Source organism: Poromitra crassiceps (genome assembly GCF_964638095.1).
Source record: "Poromitra crassiceps genome assembly, chromosome: 13".
In the NCBI taxonomy this organism is placed as follows: Eukaryota; Metazoa; Chordata; class Actinopteri; order Beryciformes; family Melamphaidae; genus Poromitra; species Poromitra crassiceps.
This window is the reverse complement of record NC_139644.1, coordinates 44,444,208-44,462,072: the sequence shown is the minus strand read 5'-3', so window position 1 is coordinate 44,462,072 and position 17,865 is coordinate 44,444,208. Positions and strand designations below refer to the sequence as shown.

The 17,865-nt window shown below is 41.3% G+C and overlaps 1 protein-coding gene across 1 annotated transcript; it reads left to right on the top strand.

The window, feature by feature from the left end:
- Positions 1-1,439: 1,439 nt before the first annotated feature.
- Positions 1,440-5,483, top strand: LOC310787480 (cholesterol 25-hydroxylase-like protein; the record flags this gene model as incomplete). Its single annotated transcript, XM_083648914.1, has 3 exons — positions 1,440-1,579; positions 2,740-3,025; positions 4,173-5,483. The coding sequence occupies 3 exons, from the start codon at positions 1,440-1,442 to the stop codon at positions 4,527-4,529; spliced, it is 783 nt and encodes a 260-aa protein (XP_083505040.1). The 3' UTR covers positions 4,530-5,483.
- Positions 5,484-17,865: the final 12,382 nt, after the last annotated feature.

Genomic DNA, 17,865 nt, shown 5'->3' with positions numbered 1-17,865 from the left:
TGCCGACCCCCAAAATACCCCCCCCCCCCCCCCCCCCCAACCCCCAACATACAGGCTATTTGACGACTATATTCACACATGCGGCGCTCAGGTGTGAAGGGAAATTCCGGGAAATGGCCAATATTGATTTACAGGTAATTTTCCTGTATGCATGTGTGAAAACGGCTTATGACACACACACACACACACACACACACACACACACACACACACATGACACACACACACACACACACACACACACACACACACACACACACACACACACACACTGTACAGGACATTGAGAACCAAGTTGGTGAGTCATTTGTAACAAGACATCCGCTGAGAAGTATTCTTGTCTGGACTGGTCCATTTACACACACACACACACACACACACACACACACACACAAACACACATACACGCACGCACGCACGCAAGCACGCACGCACACACACACACACACACACACACACACACACACACACACACAAACACACACACACACACACACACACACATACACACACACACGCACACACACACTTGGCCTGGTTTTCATTTTGTAAATAAACAGATTCAAGGTAAGCTCTAACTTTACGGGCAGCAAACACAGTTATCAGTTTGTCTTTATTTAGTTGGAGGAAATCCAGTAATTGATTTGTTGAATGCAGTGAAGCAGTGCATCTACAGGACCATCATCATCACTCTGTGAAAGAGCTCTAAATGTGGGTTTTGTAATTATATTTGTAATTATATCAGTAATTTTGTTATTTTGAATACATTTGCATCACAGGAGCATACAGGTTGAATAACAGAGGTCATGTTGATTTGCTCTGATATGTGTCCTGCTCTGACAAAATCACTTACATGTAGCACAGGCCCATTTGTGTAGAAACATGGTTTTATGAGAAAATGTTGATTTTGTCTGTTTTGGGGTTTCATCAGATTGTAGTAAAATAAAGCATTGGCTGTAAAGATTATTGTGACATTTTAATGCTAAATATAGTTTTGAAGCTCATAAAGCAGTTACTTTGTCAAACTTTGAGGCCGTTTTTCTCAAAAACATAGTTTGGAAACAGTCAAGGCATAAATATCTCACTCAATCTTTGGAGTACAAAGATAATTTTGATATCACCTGAAAGCTTACATTCTCCTCTTTCCAACAGTGTATACAACTCAAAATGTGTTTCGGGGTCAATGTGACTGATTTTGCCAGAGCAGGTCACTTGAACAATTAAGGACCATGACACACTGCACATATCTCTCTTGTGTGTGGGCGTGCACATATATCTCTGTCTCTCTCTCTTTCCATGGGAAAGAAAACAGGAAATCCTTATAAGAACATAGGAGGAGGGACGGAGCTGATAAAAGGCAGTGTCACGTCTCAAATGTTCAGACGCTTCTGAAGCACACAGAGAGAGTCAAGAAGAAAATTAAGAAAACAAAAACTAGCATGCTCCTCCAGGCTGTGTGGGACTCAGTCCTCAGACACTCCTCTCTTCTCAGATCTCCGTTCTTCCCGGTTTGCTTCTCCCTCTCTGTCTACCTCCTCTTCTGCCTGCCCTTCGTGCTGCTGGACCTGCTCTCCTCAAGGTTAGTATTAACTACAACTAAACTAAAAACTTGTAAAATAAAAATTAGTTCACTGGAATAAAAATAAAAACAAAGTGAAAGTTAACAATATTGTGTACTTACAAAGCTAACAAATAAAATAAAGATATACAGAAAGTGTCTTTAGTTTCATTCTTTGTCAATTTGGTCAAATTTGGGGAGGCATTGGTGCTTATTGGTGTTTATTGACTGCATCCCATAGACTCGGATGTCTACATGAATGAGACAGTGTTATGTTTGTACTGTAATACCATTCTGAACTTCTTAAAACTGCCCATGACAAATACCCCCATATTATTAAATAAATAAATAAATAAATAAAATAAAAGTAAACTAAAAAAACACAATAACAAATATAATGTAAATTCAGGAAAGTAACTGAAATTAATTTGAAACAATAAATAAATAAACAAAATAAAAATAAAACCTAATGTAAAAAACAGCTATAGTAACTGTGTCTCTCCTAGGGGTGTCACAATATATCGTCCCACGAAATTTCGCGATAGTAAAACGTCACGATATGTATCGTTGAGATGAAATCTCATATCGTGAAAAAAAAAAAAAAAATTTTTTTTTTTTTTTTTTTTTTTCTTCAAAAATAGACAAAGAAACGTCTTTGTTTGTTGAAGTTCAATGTGTGGAAAGTAGTTCAGTTGAACAAGTCTCTGAAGAGACACATGAGAAGTTATACAGGAGAGAAACCATTCAATTGAGTTTCTGGCAAAACTGTTAACTTGACAGGAAAAACTGAAGATGCATAAAAAATAGACTAAGAAAAGTCTTGTTGTTTGAGTTTGAAGAAAAACTGAAGATGCATAATGAGAATTTATACTGCTGAGAAACCTTTTAGTTCAAAGTAAATCTAAGTGACGGTGTAACTCATTCTATTTCAAGATAAGCCTTATCTCCAATCTCATGTTTTTTCTAGTTGTTATTGTAATAACAATTTCCCACAACAGCATGTTTTGTATTTGTGCATTTCAAATAAAATACTACTTTTCCAGTCATATATTGTCATTATTCAAGTTTAAAAAAATATTGTTAAAATCGTATCGTATCGTATCGTTATCGTGAACCCAGTATCGTGATACGTATCGTATCGTGAACTGAGTGTATCGTGACACCCCTAGTCTCTCCTCCAGGTGGGCTCTGGTGCGGAGCTTGAGGATCCAGCCGAGGAGCGTGGGGCCGAGCTGGGAGACGATGCAGAGCTGCCTGGCCCTGTCCCTCTACAACCACCTGGTGTGGATCTTCCCCCTGACTGTGCTGCACTGGAGCTGCAGGCCGCTCTCTCTGCCCGCCCAGGCCCCAGGAGCCCTCGCCCTGCTGGGGGGCCTGCTGGCCTGCCTACTGCTGTTCGACTTCCAGTACTTTGTCTGGCACCTGCTGCACCACAAGGTCCCCTGGCTGTATCGCACCTTCCACAAGGTTGGTACTTCTCTTTCTCTACTTGACCTATTATAAAACGGCTTCTGTAAAGCGTGTGACACCCTACAATATCTTCAAATAAATGTGTGTGTGGGGGGAATCAAAAACACCAATGATTTATTATTATTATTTTACTATGATTTATTATTATTATTTTAAAACTATTATTTTTGAAACATTTACATTTGATTGGTCGACTGTTGGACAATTTTGTCATGGCTTTAATCATCACCAACAACAACAACAACAACAACAACAACAACAACAACAACAACAACAACAACAACAACTATTTGTATAACGTAAGTGATCCTGTGAATCATCTTGTGAATAACGGTTGGTCATTTAATCATCTAACTAACCCATAGGCCTACATTGCAATCGCACAAGAAGCACCTCATATGAAATTGTAGATAAAAAAGTTAACAAATAAATAATATTAAATAAATAGTGCATAAAATGCAGCACAAAGTGATTAACATAAAAGTAGATAATCATAACATTTAAGATCAAACAATGAAAACAATGAAAAATAACAAAATACAATAGCAAATACAATAACAGCAGGATCAGACAAGATAAAACAACCATCAAAAACACACATCAGAAGATGCGTTTCAAGAATTCGTTTGAAAAGTGGCAACAGATGTAACGCCTCTAAGAGTATTGCAGTTTTGGGGCATAATTAACAAATGCTGCCTCTCCGTACCAAGTCCGATCTTAAACAGTCGACCAGACAGTTGTAAATACTTTACCTGAACCTTTAAAGACGGCTTTAGCTGTTCACCTGATTTTCAACATGTCCGTTTTAATCAATCGGTGTTACACGGTGTTGCACAAAATATTGATTTAATTTGAAATAAGTTGATTCTGCCATAAACGCCTCGCCTGTTCCGTGGTTGTGGTTTATAAACTGAATTTGCCTGAATTGGGTGTTGACGGTTGTGTAAGTGCCATTGTATTCATTTTTATATACAATATCTAATATTATATACCTGGACATCTCCATCACATCTTATTAACTGTTCTCTCCTCTTGTGTTTATGTTTTTTTTTTACATTGTTAACCATTGGTCCAACTAGTACTTAATTAAGTTGTTAAGTCGTTAGGCCATGTCATGTCATTAACCATTACTCCTCCCCCTCAGGTCCACCACACCCACACAGCCACCTCTGCCCTCACCACAGAGTACTCGGGCGCCTGGGAGACTTTTTGCCTGGGCTTCTTCGCAGCCATCAACCCCTTCGTCCTGGGCTGCCACCCGCTGACGGAGCTGGCCTTCTTCGTGTTGAACATGTGGCTGTCGGTGGAGGACCACTGTGGCTATGACTTGCCCTGGGCCACGCACCGCCTGCTGCCCGCCGGACTGTACGGCGGAGCGCCTCACCACGACCTGCACCACCTCAAGTCCAGGTCCAACTACGCCCCCTACTTCACGCACTGGGACCGACTGGCCGGGACGCTGCAACGACACCAAGACTGTGCGGACAACCTTTTATCTTGAGTTGTGCGATGTCATGGTTGCCTATTCGTTACACCTTTCACCAGACCGTGTCACATGTGAAGCTGTAAACTTCTTGGGGCTCGTGTGGGACTTTCTGGCTGCCGACCAGCCCAGCCCGCGGGCTGAGATGAAAATGGTAAAAAAAAATCACACTAACCTGCAATCTGTCACAGAGTCATACTCAAAACTGATCGTAACAATCAGGTATGGTATGGTATGGTATCAAGCCAGCCAGGCAGGAAGTGTGTACAAGTTGTGATCTGGTGCATCTGGTGTGAACAGGCAGGCTCCTGCTCCAGCTGAATTGACACTCGGCAGTATTATGCATGAGTGTGTTTGCACTGTGATAATTGTGTGTAATACTGAAATATAGAGATAATATTTTACATTAAAAGACAGAGGTGGCAAAGTGCGGGACACTGTGCCTATATGAATCATCGCAGATAATTACTATTTATTTAATATGATCCATTTATTGTCTTTTTATTTATTCTTTTTCATAATTGTATTTATGTATCTTTTATTCCATATGTGAGGCACTTCTTGTGCAATTGCAATGTATGGGTTAGTTATTTATATATTATCAAATTTCAGACTTTTTCCCTTGCCAAAATTGTGCCTAACTTTAGAGCATGATTTAGCCCTCTGTACCTTTACCCCCGACAAGCTAGCATGACAAGATTGAGACCAATGGGTTGGCCTTGGATCTTCTAGTGTCATAGAAGACGGGGATCTTCACTCTGGCTTTAAAAATGAACCAGCTGCATGCAGCCTCTGAAAGACAGTCAAATCGGCCGTGGACGCCGACATCCTTTTTCATGCACAGATCCACACAAGATGGCCCCGCGACCCATGTTTGGGCGCCGACCCACCAGTTGAGAACCACGGTTCTAGATGGTTATTATCAAACGTTATTCACGAAGATGCCGCTGGGCAGTAAAGAGATGTCTGTCTTAATGAAAGTCAGTGAGCAGCTGGGAGGAGAGCATGGCAGTGTGTGTGTGTGTGTGTGTGTGTGTGTGTGTGTTTGGGGGGGGGGGGGGTGTTAGATGCAACAAGTAAGAAGGAAGTGATTTGGATGGAAAGATAATAGATAAGTCCTGTGTGTGCTTGACGGCAGCATGCATGTATTGGGGAGCGTACCGATGTTCCCAGGGCCTAATGTTCCCAGGGCCTAATGTTCCCAGGGCCTAATGTTCCCAGGGCTTAATCAGGTGTGTATCATGTGTCTTGAATCATAGTACCATGAATATTAAGACACTGATGTTTACTTTAGAACTTTATTCACCGTAGGGCTGTCCCGAATACAGCTTTTATTTATTTTTAAGATGCATACCTGGGGAGGTTGTTTCCAGGATTGCCCCAGACTTTCTAGGTGTTTCCAGCACTGTTTAACCTCCGGGGAACATATGGGCCCTGGGAACATTGGGCTGATCCCATGTATTGTACTGACTGAGACTGTGGATGAGCTTGTGATCGGTTTCACTGTCAATCACAAAATGTTTGGGAGAAAGAAAGTTTCTAACGTGAGAAATCAAACCAATGACTTAGAATCTGACTGACTTATTTGGTTTTTGTACAACTGTAAAACTTTACGAGCATCATTTCAATAAATTCAAGTGAAAGAAAGTTGCCTGTGTTGTGTTGCATCTCTTTTAAGAATCTCACTTCTTTGTATATTTTGTTGGATTCACACCGGGAGAAACTAGAAAAACCTGCTTCCAAACCCAATGTGACCTGCATCTGTTTTACTGCTGGTTTTATACAGAACCACCATCAGATCCATCAGTCCTACAGAGGTTCTCAGGTCTGTGGACTGCCCAGGGATGCCTGGGGCCCCCAGCGAAAAGGGGGATCATTCATTTACACTGTAATTCCATCCATAAGTAACACAACACAATGACAGAATGTATGACTATTTTGGTCATGCATTTCATACACTTTCTGTAATAAAACATCTAAAAGTAAATCTTATCAGATGGGGGTCTATTTTGTGACAATATCTTCTGATTTATGGAGTGATAAAAAGATGATCAAAATTCGCTTTGTAAAAACATTTGGCTGTAATATGTCAACAAAATGAAACAGGAATTTGAAACCTTATGCAATGTTGAGATTTCTGTTCTGGAAATATATGCAAATTAGTGCATATTTAATTTGATAATGCATCATTTGCATATGTAAACAACATTTAGGAAAACTTGTAATACAAAAAAAGATTACTAGGGCAAGGCACCAAAACCACCTTTCTATGGTGAGAAGTAATTCAGATATAGCCATTTTAAGCTCGCAGCAGCCATTTTGGTTGCCATCTTGAAAATTGGTCCTTCCTGGAAGTCAGATTTTCCTTAGTCTCACGTGGGCAGACCCAAAGTCTTTGTCAGCACGCTTCCAGCGACAGAAGGTCTGAATCACAAGTCAAATTTCCGGGTTGCGCCGACAGGAAACGTGCGGCAAAATCTGATCGACTGGGCTGCCGTCCGTGGTTGGTCAATTCATAAGTCGCATCTTATTTTTTGCCTTGGGGGGCGGGCATTAACCACTTTTCAAGAGTTGCGTTCCAGAGGTAGATGTAATGTAGGCCTATCTATAGCTGTTTCTAAACTCCTATTCATAACCGCACCTTAGTCAAATGTGCTTCATGTTTAGAACCAACACACTTGAGCGCACTCCCGCGACTGCAGAGGAGAAACCACCTACACCTCATTTGACGCGCGTCAATTGATGCTCCTATAGTGCACCGGTCGCAAGCATCAGATATCAATACCAACAGTACAGAACCAGCAATATTTTGGGAAAATGTAGCTATTTAAATGTAGGCAGGCAAAAGTTTGTATGCTTTACACTATCTGTACACTGTATGCTTACCCCCCCCATTAATTTGATTGTGAGTTTACTTGGCATCTGGCTCGTAATTATATTTCAATTAAGATATTTTTGTCGAGGCAAATTTAAATGACTAGGATTCCAGGATTCTCTGTTATCTCTCAACCTAATATATATAGTAGCCCGGTGGACTTGCCATAGCGGAGTGGCTGATCCAGCCAGAAGTGTTGTGTATCGGAGTGCTGAGCTGTGATTATGCAATAAGAGGCACCTGTTGGCAATCCGCGGCTGTTAGACTGGGCTTTTAGCAGTTACGGCCAGTGGCATCTTGAGCAGCTTGTGAGGCTGCGTCGGGGTGACGACAGCGTGTGCTCCCTGCCGTGGCCCGTGTGTTATGTTGAAGCTCATTGTTGGTTTACAGTTAGTGGGCAGACTCCCTTGGTCTGTTTATATTTTCTGTTGTTCCTTTAATTGTTATACTGTATTGCCAACTAGCTAACTTGCTCTCAACTGCTCTCTCTCTCTCTCTCTCTCTCTCTCTCTCTCTCTCTCTCTATCATAAAACCCCAACTCTCCACAGTCCGTCTGGGGCCAGAGTGGTTATTTTATAGTAACCTTGCATCACCAGGCTCTCTCAGAGGGGAGAGAGCGAGGGGAGAGAGCCTGGTATGCGTTACTGAGGCAGGAAGACAGAAGAAGACCCGCTCGTCTTCCGGTTGCCGGAAAACTAGGAGATGCACCGAGATGCACGTGCAAATACCACTGGGATGTCACGATGTACCAAATCTGCCATTGTGAAGGCCCCCCCGAAAAAAAAAGCAGGGTTGAACCCATAGAGCAGTGGTTCTCAAATGGGGGTCCGCGGACCCCCAGGGGTCCGTGGCACTTTGCCAGGGGGTCCGCCAAAGTTTGCAAGTAAAACAATTTTTTTTTTTTTTTTTTTTTTTTTTTTTTTTTAATTAAAAAATAAAATGCTACATGTTACTTATTCCTTCTCAAACTACTTCCTACATGGTGCTAGTCTATCAAAATATCTTGGCTGTCATTGATTGTGTTGCATAGTGGTTTTCTGTACTGTTGACAAATTGTGATATTGTAAGTCGCTTTGGACATAACAAAAGTGTCTGCTAAATGACGTAATGTAAATGTAATGTAATAAAATATATATATTGCCTCTGTGTGTGCTAAAGAAATAAACTCCCCTTGCCTTGCCCAATATATAGTGTAGGTAGAGTGTGTTCCAGTACAGTATTTCCTATCTCTCTCTCTGACCCCCCCCCCCCCCCCTCTGACCCCCCCCCCCCCCCCCCTCTGCCCCCCCCCCCCCCCCATTCTCTCTCTCTGTGAAGTTGGAGTTTCCCAGCTCTTATGGGACCCAGCCCCCACATGTTTTACTCTAGGCAATCATTTGCCTCAGGTCCACTCAGCTCAGGGTGAGGGAGAAGGAGTAGATGTCATTTTAAGGATTTTTACAAGATTTTTGAAGCATTTTGAAGCATTTTGTGACTTCGCTCTGTGAAATGTGCTCAAACAATAGAAAGGTTGCAAATTCAGTGAACTTATTTATCAAACTGGTTTCAGACAGCATAATTGCAACTTCCTACCTAGTAATGCCGCCTATATAGCCCAGTCACTTGAGAATCAGACAGGCCTATAGTGTCCTACAGAGAGGTAATTTTCAAACCAGCCAACTGCTGTGGAAATGGACCAGTCGAGACAAGACTTTTTTCTGAGGAAAAGTTATCACCAATTTGATTCATATCTAGTCATCTGTGTGTGTGTGTGTGTGTGTGTGTGTGTGTGTGTGTGTGTGTGTGTGTGTGTGTGTGTGTGTGTGTGGAAATGGACCAGTCGAGACAAGACTTTTTTCTGGTGTGTGGTCATTTTACAAAACTTTTACTGGTCATTTTACCAAAGTTTTACCGCTCATTTTACAAAATTGTCACTTTACCAAAAGTTCACCGGTCACTTCACCAAATTTTCACAGGTCATTTTACAAAACTTTCACTGGTCAATTTACCAAACTTTCACCGGTCTGTTAACAAAGTTTTCACCAGTCACACTAATATCCGTTTTAGTGTAGAATGGTTACTTCCTTGCTCTGCTCTCCCCTGTATGCAGCAGTGCAGGAAAGGATAGATAGGTTGCAAATTCAGTGAACTTATTTATCAAACTGGTTTCAGACAGCATAATTGCAACTTCCTACCTAGTAATGCCGCCTATAGAGCTACTTCACTTTTTAATTAAAGTATTGTTTAGTGTAAACACTTGACAAAGGTCCAGTGGACCGAAACGTTGTGTCTGTTAAATAAAAAAGTTATGCTGAGCAAGACCAGTGTGCGGTATCTTCTTCCTTCAAGACTCAACCTGTCATTGCATCAAAAATGTCATCGACCATTTCACCACTTCCTTCAATAACTTCTCTCTCTCTCTCTCTCTCTCTCTCTCTCTCTCTCTCTCTCTCTCTCTCTCTCTCTCTCTCTCTCTCCTCTCTCTCTCTCTCTCTCGGCGGTTGAGCGTTGTTCATCTTCCACCTGAATGTGCGCTGAGATGACATAAGTTACCATTACACAAAATGCAACAATTGGTCCAGATCACAAGTGGTATGTTGATTGGGCCATTTCCAACAGAAAGTTGCCTCACATTCAAATGAAGTGTTGCCTAAATGCTGCTGAGTCAGTGTGAATCATACTGAGATTCATCTTAAGGCCAGTGAACATTTTGTCCTTTAGGCAGGAAGTAAACGTGCAATGTTACAGGGAATGATGGACTCAATATCACTTTTTTCTACCAATGGCCACTCCTGAGCTACGTGTATTAGGTAGGAGGTGCCATACAATCAAGAGAAATACAAGAACAAAGGATCATTAGACCAGCTAATACTAGTTAAAGTTATTATTATTATTATTATTATTATTATTACCATCAATGATAATAATACAAATAATACTATACTGTATATGAGGGATCAGTGTTGGTAAACAAACTGCTTCAACGCCGGACTTCCGGGTGTAGTAGTTCATCGTGAAACCATGCCCTCTTTGAACTCCAGCTGCTCATTCATACTTTAAGCTAGACACTCAATTTAAACTGTAAACAAGTCACAACGTTTAGGACTCTATCACCGCAATTCAGCATTAATTTTATTTTATTTTAAACTTATAATGGAACCTATGGAGCAGGAACTCACTCTTCTAGCTGGCTGTACTTTTTAATAAATTCACAGATTTCAAAGCACAACAGTTCACACTACTTTAACAATACATACACATATTGTACATCAGACCATTGAGCTACTTCTGCTTTCACTCACAAGGTCAAAATATAAGCAATTTGATCTACAGATATCCACGTTTGTTTTGCACAGCTTTTCAACATTCATAGTAGTTTCTGCTGCAGTGGTACCTGGAAGTACTTTTTTGTTGCTTTGATCTCACGTTGATTTGTCCTATACATATACATACAATTATTATTGTTGTTGTTGTTGTTGTTGTATGTGTTAAAAGTCAATTCCGTAACTTCTACTTCTTACTGACACTGGTGGCCATTAGAGTTACTGCAGGCAGCATGTGGTCGAGCTGGCACACGTGCACCGTATTCGCACGTGCCCAGCAGCTGCCTGTGTGAGTAAGTACCGGATCTACAGTGCCTGGCTAAAACAAGGACAGCAGAGGTGTTGGTTGCTTACGTTAGCTGATAAAAGTCATTGAAAACGGCAACCTGAACAATTTATCGGCCAGATCAGCCTCGAGACGGCCGGGAAGAATTCTGGATGAATTAGCGGACGTTATTGTGGCATGTTTGGTTGTGTTTTGGCTTGCGTTGGCTGCGGGAAAGTGGATGCTAACGTGAGCCAGGAAATAGCCTGCTTCCCCGTACAGTCTAATGCCTGGGCTGATTTGAGCTGGAGGCGACCAAACGGAACAGTCAAACAATGTTCCATAAGCATAACAGTAGTAACGTTAACGGCATATTTATAACTGTTACATTATCCACACAAGACGGTAATGTTATTAGCGGAGCTTCTGGGTGGTAATCGATTATCTATTTGACTTAGCCGCTTTAGCAAGCAAGCTAATGTTAATAGACAGCCTCACAGCAACTAAAAACAAGCTGACACTACAGGTGGTATTATGCTCACCCTGCCGTGAAGGGCGCGGTGGTGGAGCGAGGGCCGGGCACGTCAAATTACGTAAATTTGTTGGCCGTGGTTATTCGCTACCTCCGTCGGGCGCTCGCCGTGTGCCTGATTGCTTTTCTCACAGCGCGAGCAAAGCACAACTTCTCTCCAAACATGGCCGCTTTCAAGCCACTGAGCCCTGAACACTGAGCTGTGTTTTCGCCACATTTCTTGACCCATGTGGTAGGCTATAAACTTTGATTTGCAACTGTTCGTTTTTAGTCATTTCACCAAGTAAATGTGTTGTGTTGAGAGCATTATTGAGAGAGATTAAAAGCAGCACAGAGTAGACAATCAGGGCTGAGAAGTAAAACGGCTTTCAGTAAAAACAAGTTTGGTGATTCCTTCATGTGCTGATGTGCGGTCATTTGAGAGTGAAAGCGCACTCAGTACTGCACATAATAGCGTTTCATTTTGACTTTTCACGGGCTGTTCTCACTATTACCATTGTACAATACATGCTGATCACTTTCTGAGTATAATAGCATCTGCCCCAGCGCGAGGTCTGCACGGTGACTCCCGGAGACTCGCGGAGCTCGACCCCCACGGAGCTTGCTCGAGTATAAGAGCACCTTTATGTGCTGGTGTTAGCTAGACGCGACCAAACGGAATAGATCTGTTATTTAAACAATGTCCCTTGACCATAAGCACGACGGTAGTAACGTTAGGCATATTTGCGACTGTTGCATTGTCCACACAAGACGGTAATGTTATTACTGGAGCTTCTAGATGGTAAATCCATTAGATAGCCATGTTAGCAATCAGCTAACACTATCTATAGCTGGCCAAGCAGCTAATACAACAAGCTAATGTAAGGGCCCTCCCTGAACCGAAAACACAGCCCCAACTCATTCCCCCTCATTCATGTTTCAGCCACGGAGGTGTCTCCTTGGTTGTATCTTCATACTGGAGGTGGCAGAGCATCTGCAAGTATTTCTCAGCAGAGTTTGGTGACCTATGACTGATAATGTATCACTCTGATCACATAATTAAATAATCAGTCATAAGTGGTGAATAATATCAGATGCAGCAACTGTCCCTCAACGCTCGGCTCAGAATGCATGAGATTCAAAATCCTTGCTGAGTTTAAAATCTGGTTGCATCATCACACAGTATACCGAGAAGCAGGGAGGAGAAACTTGACAGATCTTCTAGAAAAGTACAGAACGTCTTTGGTACGCAGCACGTTAAATGATCAAATGTTTAAACATGGCGGCTGAAGTCATGACATAATAACATACATTTAACGTTGAGCGTCTGCAGATTATGGGCAAGGTGATTTTGTATTATTTTGACAGTAGTTGTAGAAGGAGTTAGAGTGAATTTGTTTTCACTTCATGAAAAAGTGGTGATTAAGTTAATTTCCACTATAGGTGACAGTGCAAAGATTCCTCTCATATGGGCTTATACATCATACAATTGCACAACTGCAGGCTGACTTTTAATCTTTGGCTGTTTAGCGCAGTGCCACATCATCACTATTGAACCCACTCTGCAACATTGTGTGCATGTGTGTGCATGCAAAGGGCATTTTTGTCAGATGTCATACTGTCTAAATATTCATAGAGTACAATATTCTGGGGGTCTTGAAAGTTTATGATCAAAAACCGCTAGCAGTGGCTGGCAACTTTTTAAAAATAATCTAGCAGGGAAAGAGTTAAGGTTAAACAAACATCAACTAATGGAGGGTGAGAATCAGCCACTCAACAAAATGCCATCAGATTAACACAATGTTTATTTAATGAAAGCAGCCATGCGTTTCCCTCCAAGGAATCTGTTCAACACGTCTGAACCAGCAGCCAGCCGCACACACGCACGCACACACGCACACGCACACACACACACACACGCACACACGCACGCACACACACACACACACACACACGCACACACACACGTGTACACGCAAACTCCCAGAATTCTAGAACTACTAGAACTCCCATAGACTGCCATCCATTATTTGCATATAATTTCAATAATCAATATACAATCTAAGAATAAATTGATCTGTAATGTTAGGATAGGTAATAATAAATATCAGGAAACACAAATGTTGATTCCAATGAATGTGCAAATGGTTCATTGGTTCCCAAACTGGTCCGCGGGGCTCTGTCTGGTGGTCCACCAGAGAGAGAGAGATATATATATATATATATATATATATATATATATATATATATATATATATATATATATATATATATATATATATATATATATATATATATATATATTATTGTAAATCCATAGTGATTCAACAAAAGTAACAATTAAATCCAAACAATTACTAATTATATAATATCCAAAATAAAGAAATAACTATTAAAGGAACTTAAGCAGTGCAACCAATAATCATAAATTACCAAAGCAAAGTCAAATAAAAGGAAAACTTACTAATCATTTACACAGCAAACAGTGAAGGTGAGGAATCCGGTGGAGGCCAGCCAGCTTGTGCTCCATGGTTTGCAGCAGAGGATTTGCCACAGGTCATGTGACTGGCCTTATTACCGTAGCTCTCGGGCTCTGCCCAGTCACAGAGCAGTAAAGGGAAGCAATGAGGCAGTTGGTGGAATATGAATTGAGGGGATTTTCTACAGTTATTATAGACTGTTTAGGCCAGGGACAAATGATTTAGTATGAATGGCTTGCACACACAAAAAATCCTTGCATTGATTAAATATTAGCTAGAAGAGGAGCGAAATGTAAACACTGAGAATTTTCTGTGAAATAACAGCCTATTTCACTATGGACTAACAGCTTAATTTCCAGTAGGATATACAAAAGTTTAATAACATTCACTAGGACAATTCTATGGTTAGGACAAGACAAGAGTGTCATTATAAACTCTCAGACCCTGTATGCCCACTGAGTAGGAAATTATTATGTAGGACTAGTATAGTATAGCCATCACAGGAAAACATAAAAATAAAAGGCTTCTTGGAGATTTGGACAATATCACAGCATCATGTTCCATTTAACATACTCTTATGGAGCACAGGGAAGTTTTCTCATTCTCATTCAGGTCCGCAAAGAAGGTTTATGAACTGAAGCTGTGCAGCATTTTGTATCTCTTTTATACCCTTTTTATAACTTTTGATAGGCTACTAATATATTTTTTATTTCTTCGTCTATTTACATTTTCTTATATTAAGTAAAAAAAATAAGGGAAAAAAACAAAAAGAAAAAAAAAACAATAAACAAACAAACAATATCCCATGGTGCACTGATTTGACTGTGATTTGATGTGAACGTGTTAACCTTTTCCTGTGTCTCTCCCCATGGAGTCACTTCGAGTGGAAAACGGGGACTGAAGAGGACTGCCAGTCCTGAGCTGTCCCTACAGGAACCACTTCATTTTGTATCAGTTTGTCTTTCCTTCCAAAGAAAACACACCGAAAACAATTGGCCCAGTAAAGGATGTAATGTGAGAGGCAATAGAGTCAATAGAGAATAAAAATATAAAGATGAATGCTCTTCTTAAAACACAATGTGATATTATATGTGCACAATAATTAAGGTTGACGACACAGGAAGACATAGTGGATGTAATGAATATGTGGGCACTTCTATTGTTTATATTGGAGGGGATAGAACTGATGGTGTAGGTATATGTTTTAAAGTAAAGCTGAAATGATTAAAAGTAGAGAAATTATTCCAGGGCGTATCCTTTTAGTAAAATCAACGAAAATCAGAATTATAAATGTGTACACACCTCCTGATGCCACATCGAAAGTCAGAATCTTTAAGAAATGGGAGTTTACGGAAGTTCTACCAAGAGACGGAACTAGTTACGTCATCACATTCAATTATCCAATAACAGCCTGCCATTCGTCCAAGCGGTCTGGTTAAAAGGAGTGCCCCTCCTACCTGTCTATTGCTCTTGTCTCCTATGCATTGCAGCGTCAAAGCATGTCAGACTCACCAGCTCCAGGTCGGATGACCCACCGACGTCGCTCCGCCGCAGCTCAAGGCTCTCCTCTCCTATCGACTTCTCCACTTGGTCAGTCTTCCAAGTCAGACCAGCTCTGATCGGTCTGGGCATACGTGAGTCAGTCTTGAGCTTGATTCCCCTCAAGCATTCAGTCGCTGTTTTCCTCATTCACAATTGTAGCGAGCCCAAATCGTGGGTAGCTATCGCTAAACGCTAATGTTTTCATCGCGCTGCAGAGAAGCGCTCATTCATGTTGGGTGTGTAATCTTAGAGCAGTCTGTTCGAGTTAAACTCACATTCAACACTGCACCAGCAGACTACACTTCCCAAACATGCAGCAGCAAAATGGCCGCTCATTACCACGAGATTGAGTGCACCTGGAACAAGCCACTCACTCACCAGCTGACTCACTCAAGTCAGTCAAGTCAGGCAACCAGAAGCACAGAAGGCAGAAGCACCCAGAAGCACCAAAAACCTCTACTCAGTTTCATTCTAGAGACTCCAATGGTCGGTGATTATGGGTTACATTTTGGTTTACATTCCTGTTGCTGCTTAAATGTCGGACGAAATGCTGATTAATTTATTGGGTAAATTGTTTAAAATTCAATTGGAGGAACCATCGTATTGCATTGCAGCACTGATTCATGTTGGGTTTGCATCTTTAAATTCATATTGTGGTTTATAGTTAATCAGTTAAAAGAATAAGTCACGAAAGTCCAATCAGGATAATCAAATGTTTTTTTTTAGTTCTTGAATTGGTTATTTATTTATGGTATAGCTGGTCTTTTATTTTATTGATTGATATGTTTAGTTCTAGTTTTTATTTTTATATTTTTTTTGGTAAATTATAAACTGAGTTAGTAATTTATCTTTTAATGGAGTTGTATTAGTTTTAAATTATGTTCCCACTTGCACTTCTTTGTTACACGTATTTACGTTGTCTGTCTTGTCTCCATGGGGACCACAATGGAAATAAGCCTTCGGGCTTTATTGTGTTTTTATCCTCGGTGATATGTTGTCTCATGTCCTGTTTTTATCACCAAATAAAGTCAATCAATCAATCAAATTTGCCCGTGTCTAATCGGGTCCCGAGTCCTATCGGGGATCATCAAACATGCATGTAGTATCGAACAAACATTTGTTCAACATGTCTCTGTAGTCCCAGGTTCAAGCCAACAAGCAAATCCATTTGCTGCGGCTGCATTTAATGTGCAATCCCAAATCTGTTCCGGCTAACAGTGGCCGCTTCCCTCCCGTGTGCAATCGGGGATCATCAAAACATGCACGTAGTATCAAACAAACATTTGTCCCTGGTTTCAGTTAAACGTACGGCACTACTCCTGCACTCATTTCAGGCCGGGGCCAACAAGCAACGGTATATGTTGCTGCGGCCGCATTTTTCTCCCGGTTCCAATCGGGTTTAACAACATGCCTCAGTAGTCCCAGTTTCAGCCAACAAGCAAGTCCATGTTGCTGCGGCTGTGTAGTCTTAGTCCAGCCAACAAGCAAATCCATTTGCTGCGGCTGTGTAGTCTCAGTTTCCAGTCTACAAGCAAATTCAGCCAACAAGCAAATCAATTTTGCTGCGGCAGTTCTAGCCAACAAGCAAATCATTTTGCGGCGGCTGTAGTATCAGTTTCCAGCCAAGCCATGTTGCTGCGGCGCACTTAACGTTTTCAGCCAACAAGCAACTCTGTCCATGTTGCTGCGGCTGCGTTCCTCTCCCGGTTCCAATCGAGTTTTTTAACAACATGCCTCTGTAGTCTTAGTTTCCAGCCAACTTTTCTTTTTCATAACATGTTTCCTTTCCTATGCATCCAATCTATTGGTCCAAATCTAGTCATTTAGATAAAGTATAATCCTTGTAAACTTTCTGGCCTATGCTAAGTAGCGCGCAAGCTACTCAGCTAGCCACCGGCTCCATGCTATACTGCGCATGCGCGGGGCTGGTTTAATGTTGCCAAAGAGTGTATAGCAAAGCAAGATGCGACACATTCGGTCGGTCTTCCGCTGCATGCTTCAGGCAAAAGTAATAAATTTAGATCCATTAAGCCTAGTGCCAGAGTAGCAGTCCTCCAAACTCCTTGCTTTGGCTAATCCAGGGCTGCCAGAGCAAAGTTCCCTCACGCAGAAGCGAGGTATTCCAACTTTTAACACGGATTTCTTTCAAAACACCGCAGCTTGCATTTCCGGGTGACGTGATTACCCAGAGACCAGAGCAGCACCAAGCATGATGGGAAATGTAGTTCATTGCTTTACTTCAGCATTCACAAGGCACATGTTAAATGCAGTATGATGTGGATCATTGTTCCTTTGCATTGCACCGTAACACGGGCATCACGTTTCAGATTTTGCTGTTTATCTGTCATTAATGTGATAACAATTATCCTTGCAGGTAT